Source organism: Oncorhynchus mykiss, unplaced genomic scaffold (genome assembly GCF_013265735.2).
Source record: "Oncorhynchus mykiss isolate Arlee unplaced genomic scaffold, USDA_OmykA_1.1 un_scaffold_240, whole genome shotgun sequence".
Taxonomy (NCBI): Eukaryota; Metazoa; Chordata; class Actinopteri; order Salmoniformes; family Salmonidae; genus Oncorhynchus; species Oncorhynchus mykiss.
In genome coordinates, this window is record NW_023493704.1 from 154,366 (window position 1) to 163,636 (window position 9,271).

The window sequence follows — 9,271 nt, forward strand, 5'->3', positions numbered from 1 at the left end:
GAATGAGGTGAAAAATGAGGCGTTGCTTGTTAAGCAGGTAGATTCAGGGATCAGGTGTAGCCGGGCTTAAGATGGATGCCTCTATAGAGGTGAAAGAAACCACCCGTTCGCTCCTCTCTGCTGCTGACACATTGTAGAACACATGTCCACAGGCAGGAAGTGTACAATGTAATAATGTGTGGCCCAAAGACATTGTTTTAGTGTTGATCTTGACAGTAACACTGGAGTGTTTTAATTCAGTGAATGTTATTTTTGCTCACATGTAGCCTTGTGCACTTGATCCATGTCTACTATAGTGGCCACTATAACAGGGCAGAAATAGAATGGCTGTTTCATTCAATTTATACTTTAACATGTTTTTTTCCCCCCCAAGTGCAATATTTAGATGTGTGGTCACAAGCGTTCTATTATAAAGGCTGTCATGGTAACTAGCGTTCTATTATAAAGGCTGTCGTGGTAACTAGCGTTCTATTATAAAGGCTGTCGTGGTCACAAGCGTTCTATTATAAAGGCTGTCGTGGTAACAAGCGTTCTATTATAAAGGCTGTCATGGTAACAAGCGTTCTATTATAAAGGCTGTCGTGGTGACAAGCGTTCTATTATAAAGGCTGTCGTGGTAACAAGCGTTCTATTATAAAGGCTGTCGTGGTAACAAGCGTTCTATTATAAAGGCTGTCGTGGTAACAAGCGTTCTATTATAAAGGCTGTCGTGGTAACTGCAATATTAGTGTATTGTTTTTTTTCTCAAGACTTGAGTGTCATTTGCAGTAAAGTTTAGTCAACAAATAACATTGGATTGTTTTAGCTGTGAGTTCGGTTCACATGAACCACTGGTTATGTTACACACAGAGACGGATCATGTAGATGATATTCTGTTGCTTAATTAGTTAAAACCTGCACTTCCCCCTAGCAGGGATTTATTACATGTTTCAGTGCAACAACAACGTGTCTCCTTTTAGGGCCCTCAGCAGTTTACATCCCTGGACAGTAAAAAGTAGTCAACTGTAAAAACAACAATACCAAGTCAACATATCTAAAAAGCTATCCTGTGTAGCAGCCTATCTATCCTCTAGCCAGGTCCCAGACCTGCTGGTGTTATCATAACAAGGAGTGGCATGTTGGCACCCAGGCTACAGATCCTTCAGTGGATCTCTCTGTCCTCCCTGTCGATGTACACCAAGCCATGGTCTCCGTAGGCGTCGTAGTTCTCATAGAAGTTGTGTTTGAGCCAGGCAGGCTGGTAGGAGGTGGTGCTGTAGAAGAAGGCCTCCATCATGCTGCCTGGGCTCCTCTCTCTCCCCTCCACCTTCCAGTCCTCCAACTCTATCTGAACGGAGGTGCGTTGGTACATGGTGGGGCAGCCCTCGAAGGCGTCTAGGAAGCTCAGCATGGTGTCATCCACCCTGTACACCTCCCCCTGGACCCTGTGGCCCTCCCCGGGACGGTTCAGCAGGTAGGGGATGTTGTACTTCCCAGCGATCACCAGCGGGTAGCCATCTACGGTGCGGGCGTGACCACAGAACTCAGCCTTCCCGTTCCCCTGGTCCGGCAGCATCCTGAAGTAGTTGGGCTGACCCTTCTTCAGAGTCCCATAGACAAAGATATAAGTCATCTGGACCGGCGGGACGTAGATCTGGAAACAGGACAGATATGGAACACTTAGTTGTCTCACAGTTAACTGGACAACCTGCTGTTGACACACCCATTTCTGCACCGGAGGCTGTTGAATGGAGAACGGGCTCATAGTAATGGCTGGAATGGAGTGGATGGAATGGAAACTAACACATGAAAACCACGTGATTTGATACCATTCCGTTTCAGCCGTTACTATGAGCCTGTTCTCCCCAGTGAAGGAGCCACCAACCCTCCTGTGATGTGTGACCTATTGATTCTTGAAGAATATACTGGAACATACTGAATGTCTCATGACCATAGTTTAACTGTCGGGACCCCAGCGGAAATCAAAACAACCTGGTTTTACTCTGTTGGATTCTAGCATGAAATATACTAATTAATGTTACCATACTAGAACTAAGGATTCAAATCAAATAAAACATTGATTACTTCACATGTAAAAGTAATGTATGTGTTGGGGTCAATTAAGAATGGATAGAGAACTGGCTGTATGGAAAGTTACTGAGTCAGACAAGGGGAAGGATGGATAGAGAACTGGCTGTATGGAAAGTTACTGAGTCAGACAAGGGGAAGGATGGATAGAGAACTGGCTGTATGGAAAGTTACTGAGTCAGACAAGGGGAAGGGTGGATAGAGAACTGGCTGTATGGAAAGTTACTGAGTCAGACAAGGGGAAGGGTGGATAGAGAACTGGCTGTATGGAAAGTTACTGAGTCAGACAAGGGGAAGGGTGGATAGAGAACTGGCTGTATGGAAAGTTACTGAGTCAGACAAGGGGTGGATAGAGAACTGGCTGTATGGAAAGTTACTGAGTCAGACAAGGGGAAGGATGGATAGAGAACTGGCTGTATGGAAAGTTACTGAGTCAGACAAGGGGAAGGGTGGATAGAGAACTGGCTGTATGGAAAGTTACTGAGTCAGACAAGGGGTGGATAGAGAACTGGCTGTATGGAAAGTTACTGAGTCAGACAAGGGGAAGGATGGATAGAGAACTGGCTGTATGGAAAGTTACTGAGTCAGACAAGGGGAAGGATGGATAGAGAACTGGCTGTATGGAAAGTTACTGAGTCAGACAAGGGGAAGGATGGATAGAGAACTGGCTGTATGGAAAGTTACTGAGTCAGACAAGGGGAAGGGTGGATAGAGAACTGGCTGTATGGAAAGTTACTGAGTCAGACAAGGGGAAGGGTGGATAGAGAACTGGCTGTATGGAAAGTTACTGAGTCAGACAAGGGGAAGGGTGGATAGAGAACTGGCTGTATGGAAAGTTACTGAGTCAGACAAGGGGTGGATAGAGAACTGGCTGTATGGAAAGTTACTGAGTCAGACAAGGGGAAGGATGGATAGAGAACTGGCTGTATGGAAAGTTACTGAGTCAGACAAGGGGAAGGGTGGATAGAGAACTGGCTGTATGGAAAGTTACTGAGTCAGACAAGGGGTGGATAGAGAACTGGCTGTATGGAAAGTTACTGAGTCAGACAAGGGGAAGGATGGATAGAGAACTGGCTGTATGGAAAGTTACTGAGTCAGACAAGGGGAAGGATGGATAGAGAACTGGCTGTATGGAAAGTTACTGAGTCAGACAAGGGGAAGGATGGATAGAGAACTGGCTGTATGGAAAGTTACTGAGTCAGACAAGGGGAAGGGTGGATAGAGAACTGGCTGTATGGAAAGTTACTGAGTCAGACAAGGGGAAGGATGGATAGAGAACTGGCTGTATGGAAAGTTACTGAGTCAGACAAGGGGAAGGGTGGATAGAGAACTGGCTGTATGGAAAGTTACTGAGTCAGACAAGGGGAAGGATGGATAGAGAACTGGCTGTATGGAAAGTTACTGAGTCAGACAAGGGGAAGGATGGATAGAGAACTGGCTGTATGGAACGTTACTGAGTCAGACAAGGGGAAGGGTGGATAGAGAACTGGCTGTATGGAAAGTTACTGAGTCAGACAAGGGGAAGGGTGGATAGAGAACTGGCTGTATGGAAAGTTACTGAGTCAGACAAGGGGAAGGGTGGATAGAGAACTGGCTGTATGGAAAGTTACTGAGTCAGACAAGGGGAAGGGTGGATAGGGAACTGGCTGTATGGAAAGTTACTGAGTCAGACAAGGGGAAGGATGGATAGAGAACTGGCTGTATGGAAAGTTACTGAGTCAGACAAGGGGAAGGGTGGATAGAGAACTGGCTGTATGGAACGTTACTGAGTCAGACAAGGGGAAGGGTGGATAGAGAACTGGCTGTATGGAAAGTTACTGAGTCAGACAAGGGGAAGGGTGGATAGAGAACTGGCTGTATGGAAAGTTACTGAGTCAGACAAGGGGAAGGGTGGATAGAGAACTGGCTGTATGGAAAGTTACTGAGTCAGACAAGGGGAAGGATGGATAGAGAACTGTCTGTATGGAAAGTTACTGAGTCAGACAAGGGGAAGGGTGGATAGAGAACTGGCTGTATGGAACGTTACTGAGTCAGACAAGGGGAAGGGTGGATAGGGAACTGGCTGTATGGAAAGTTACTGAGTCAGACAAGGGGTGGATAGAGAACTGGCTGTATGGAAAGTTACTGAGTCAGACAAGTGCAGAAAGTTCATATTGTTCCTAAGGAGGGCAACAGTCTAGTTGCAGTTCCTGATAAGGCAGGCCAGCTGGGGAACTAGGGAGGACTGAGGAATTCAGCTCCAGGTCAAGTCAACAGATGAAGTGAGAAGAAACCCCTGGGAGGGGGTCAGAGGGGCCCACCACAACGACCCCCCTCCTACTACAGTCCTCTCTCACACAGAGGGGCCCACCCCTACTACAGTCCTCTCTCACACAGAGGGGCCCACCCCTACTACAGTCCTCTCTCACACAGAGGGGCCCACCCCTACTACAGTCCTCTCTCACACAGAGGGGCCCACCCCTACTACAGTCCTCTCTCACACAGAGGGGCCCACCCCTACTACAGTCCTCTCTCACACAGAGGGGCCCACCCCTACTACAGTCCTCTCTCACACAGAGGGGCCCACCCCTACTACAGTCCTCTCTCACACAGAGGGGCCCACCCCTACTACAGTCCTCTCTCACACAGAGGGGCCCACCCCAACGATCCCCCTACTACAGTCCTATCTCACACAGAGGGGCCCACAAAGGTTCTAGCATCAGACAGGGCCGTGACTTATAAAACCTTTTTTTTTTTTTAACTAGGCAAGTCAGTTAACAACAAATTCTTATTTACAATGACGGCCTACCGAGGAACAGTGGGTTAACTGCCTTGTTCAGGGGCAGAACGACAGATTTTCACCTTGTCAGCTCTGGGATTGAATCTTTGAACCTTTCAGTTACTAGTCCAACGCTTTAACCACTAGGCCACCTGCCGCTCACTACACCAGTGAGAGGAACCAGTTCAGTTCCTCCCTCGCAACAGAGATGCATTTGCTGTGTTAGGAGTTGACCCGCCTCGTAGGAGGTTATAAATACATGTTGTGTAATCACGCTTTGTCTTTGCAGCTGAATGAACCAGTGGGTGAATAGACTGGGTTTGAGCTTTTCCTAGTCGTCCATTTAAGTTTATAACAAATGTCAAATACAAAACAATACTGTATAGCCTCAAAACAATAACTAGCTGCTTTCAGTTGCTGATAACTAGCTGCTTTCAGTTGCTGAAAACTAGCTGCTTTCAGTTGCTGAAAACTAGCTGCTTTCAGTTGCTGAAAACTAGCTGCTTTCAGTTGCTGAAAACTAGCTGCTTTCAGTTGCTGAAAACTAGCTGCTTTCAGTTGCTGAAAACTAGCTGCTTTCAGTTGCTGAAAACTAGCTGCTTTCAGTTGCTGAAAACTAGCTGCTTTCAGTTGCTGAAAACTAGCTGCTTTCAGTTGCTGAAAACTAGCTGCTTTCAGTTGCTGAAAACTAGCTGCTTTCAGTTGCTGAAAACTAGCTGCTTTCAGTTGCTGAAAACTAGCTGCTTTCAGTTGCTGATAACTAGCTGATAACTAGCTGCTTTCAGTTGCTGATAACTAGCTGCTTTCAGTTGCTGATAACTAGCTGATAACTAGCTGCTTTCAGTTTCTGATAACTAGCCGCTTTCAGTTGCTGCTTCTAGTTGCTGATAACTATCTGATAACTAGCTGCTTTCAGTTGCTGCTTTCAGTTGCTGATAACTATCTGATTACTAGCTGCTTCTAGTTGCTGATAACTAGCTGCTTTCAGTTGCTGATAACTATCTGATAACTAGCTGCTTTCAGTTGCTGATAACTAGCTGCTTTCAGTTGCTGATAACTAGCTGCTTTCAGTTGCTGATAACTAGCTGCTTTCAGTTGCTGATAACTAGCTGCTTTCAGTTGCTGATAACTAGCTGCTTTCAGTTGCTGATAACTAGCTGCTTTCAGTTGCTGATAACTAGCTGCTTTCAGTTGCTGATAACTAGCTGCTTTCAGTTGCTGATAACTAGCTGCTTTCAGTTGCTGATAACTAGCTGCTTTCAGTTGCTGATAACTAGCTGCTTTCAGTTGCTGATAACTAGCTGCTTTCAGTTGCTGAAAACTAGCTGCTTTCAGTTGCTGAAAACTAGCTGCTTTCAGTTGCTGAAAACTAGCTGCTTTCAGTTGCTGAAAACTAGCTGCTTTCAGTTGCTGAAAACTAGCTGCTTTCAGTTGCTGAAAACTAGCTGCTTTCAGTTGCTGAAAACTAGCTGCTTTCAGTTGCTGAAAACTAGCTGCTTTCAGTTGCTGATAACTAGCTGCTTTCAGTTGCTGATAACTAGCTGATAACTAGCTGCTTTCAGTTGCTGATAACTAGCTGCTTTCAGTTGCTGATAACTAGCTGCTTTCAGTTGCTGATAACTAGCTGCTTTCAGTTGCTGATAACTAGCTGCTTTCAGTTGCTGATAACTAGCTGCTTTCAGTTGCTGATAACTAGCTGATAGCTAGCTGCTTTCAGTTGCTGATAACTAGCTGATAGCTAGCTGCTTTCAGTTGCTGATAACTAGCTGATAACTAGCTGCTTTCAGTTGCTGATAACTAGCTGATAACTAGCTGCTTTCAGTTGCTGATAACTAGCTGATAACTAGCTGCTTTCAGTTGCTGATAACTAGCTGATAACTAGCTGCTTTCAGTTGCTGATAACTAGCTGCTTTCAGTTGCTGATAACTAGCTGCTTTCAGTTGCTGATAACTAGCTGCTTTCAGTTGCTGATAACTAGCTGCTTTCAGTTGCTGATAACTAGCTGATAGCTAGCTGCTTTCAGTTGCTGATAACTAGCTGATAGCTAGCTGCTTTCAGTTGCTGATAACTAGCTGATAACTAGCTGCTTTCAGTTGCTGATAACTAGCTGATAACTAGCTGCTTTCAGTTGCTGATAACTAGCTGATAACTAGCTGCTTTCAGTTGCTGATAACTAGCTGCTTTCAGTTGCTGATAACTAGCTGCTTTCAGTTGCTGATAACTAGCTGCTTTCAGTTGCTGATAACTAGCTGCTTTCAGTTGCTGATAACTAGCTGATAACTAGCTGAACTCATGTTGTTGTACAACTTCAGCAACAAAAGAGAGGTCTGAACCAAAGTAGTAAACTAGTTTAGGCGTCTGCAGATTCTCCAAACCCTCTCCTCTGGAGAGCAACTGGGAGCATGTTTTTATTCCAGCCCAGCACTACGCGTGAATCAAATGTATGTAAAGACTGAAGGTGCAGAAACCAGAGATAGCTGATGAGTAATAATGCTTGGCTGGAACCTAAACACCCAGTAGGTCTCCAGGACTGAGGTTTGGTTTTGAAATGCATCAAAGGTAATTTAGCTTGATACAGTCACTACACAAGTCACAACCGAACCTGTATATCGGCAACGTTAGATGATTATATAATGAAATACAATGTTGTTCTGCTCACCAACAGCGATGTGAGTAAAGCAGCTCCTCGAAAGCCTCTCATCACGTCTTGTCGGGGTTTAACGGCCCAGGTGAAAGGTAGGCTGAACTGACACCGGAATGAAGAGGGAGGGTTCCGGTACAATGTTGTCGTCATTTCCTTCGTTTTGTGGCTAGAGTTAAATAGTTTCTAAAGAACAAACTTCACGTAGGCAACCGAAATGAATCATTCGTGTATATTTGTGTTATATTAAACATAGCGGGAGTAACATGTTGGCAAGCAATAAGCATGGCTGAGTTATTATCCTTACACTTTCAGAAATACTAGTCGATTTATTTATAGACTAATACAAATCAGTAGCGGATTTAGATACGGGCATCCAATGTGTTGCTTTACCGCCACCTACTAGACTGGAATAAAACTCCCTTATGCTTTACTTGAAAAATAAACATGTACTAAATAAATACCCTACTATCTAACACTACACACTACACTTTCAAAATGATATATAACACCCCCCCTATTCTACTAATTAAATGTATTTATTCCTACCTCAGGCCATCATCCTGAAAGGATGGGACACCACCACTTAGCCCACCCTGTAACTCTTCTGATGTCAAGTCTCCTAAACCCAAACACCTCTGCAGCTGCCACCACCACCTCTCTTTTCTGAGGCTTCCGTTCCATCCCTGCTGTACAGTTGATAACCGTTGCTATGAATGCTAAAAATCCCACTCTTACTGAAACATCACTTTTTGTCCTATTCCTCTGTACTGATTGTGTTGTCTATTTATGTGACTTACTATGGTTACTGACTTCAATTATAAATGTTTTATTTGTTCTATAAGATGCCCCCTAATTCAACCAAGGAGAGGACAAGGACATACACTATATATGCAAATGTATGTGGACACTGTGGTGGTTATTTCTGTATCACACAAGTCTGAGTTAAACTTAATCAAAAATCTGTTATTCACTTATTAATAAGAGAGCAGGTCCCTACATGCACACTGAGTGAACAGAGGGAGAGCCCCATGATTCTGAGTTGGGGCTTTCTTTATATATTTGGTGCGGCAGGTAGCCTAGTGGTTAGAGCGTTGGGCCAGTAACTGAAAGGTTACTGGGTCGAAACCCCATATAGCCCAACCTTGTTACATGTTCTTAAACTACCACAACTGTCTCAATGTGTCAAACCAGATGCTGACTACTAAAACCTTGTGAAGGTGTGAGCATGGCCAATAAGGTGCTAGGGAAGGTTAATGCCAGGATTAAGATTCTGGCTAGAAAGTCCAAGCTGTTTGATAAGGACTCCATGAATGTGCTAGTCACAGCCCTCATTCAATGCCATTTTGACTACGCTAGTATTTCCTGGCTTGGGGGCTTATCTAAATTTATGAAGGGGGAGCTCCAGATTGCCCAGAATAAGCTGATCAGGGTAGAATTGTGGGTGAGTCCACGTACTCACATAGGCAGGAGCTGCCTGTCGAGGCTAGGGTGTCCCAGATTAGACTAGGTCTGGTTTACAGGAGTATTTATGGTCCTACGCCCAGATATCTAAGTGATTACTTTCCTCGTGTTAGGGATGCACACAATCACAGTGCCAGATCAGGTGTTGCTGATGTGTGCTAATACAGGTTCAGGAGTAATGCTGGGAAAGGTACTTTCTTGTATACTGGAGCCTCAGAATGGAATGAGTTGCCTCTGCCCATAAAAACAACGTCCTCTCTGGGCAGCTTTAAAAATAAAGTAAAAATGTGTTTGATGTCTTCTGTGCCCATATGAATAACCGCTATGATGAAGCTGGAATG

At 44.7% G+C, this 9,271-nt stretch overlaps 1 protein-coding gene across 1 annotated transcript; it reads right to left on the minus strand.

Moving 5' to 3' along the window:
* Positions 1-898: 898 nt before the first annotated feature.
* Positions 899-7,611, minus strand: LOC118948705 (gamma-glutamylaminecyclotransferase-like). The gene is made up of 2 exons (XM_036973386.1): positions 7,485-7,611; positions 899-1,633 (listed from the first exon to the last, which is right to left on the minus strand). The coding sequence occupies exons 1-2, from the start codon at positions 7,524-7,526 to the stop codon at positions 1,142-1,144; spliced, it is 534 nt and encodes a 177-aa protein (XP_036829281.1). The 5' UTR covers positions 7,527-7,611; the 3' UTR covers positions 899-1,141.
* Between the last annotated feature and the right edge of the window lie 1,660 nt (positions 7,612-9,271).

Bases quoted from the DNA above. Each gene is read 5' to 3' on its own strand.
- LOC118948705 (XM_036973386.1), bottom strand. From the start codon at position 7,526: ATGAGAGGCTTTCGAGGAGCTGCTTTACTCACATCGCTGTTG. The intron at 1,634-7,484 runs GTGAGCAGAACA...TCCTGTTTCCAG, and splicing joins CTTTACTCACATCGCTGTTG to ATCTACGTCCCGCCGGTCCA.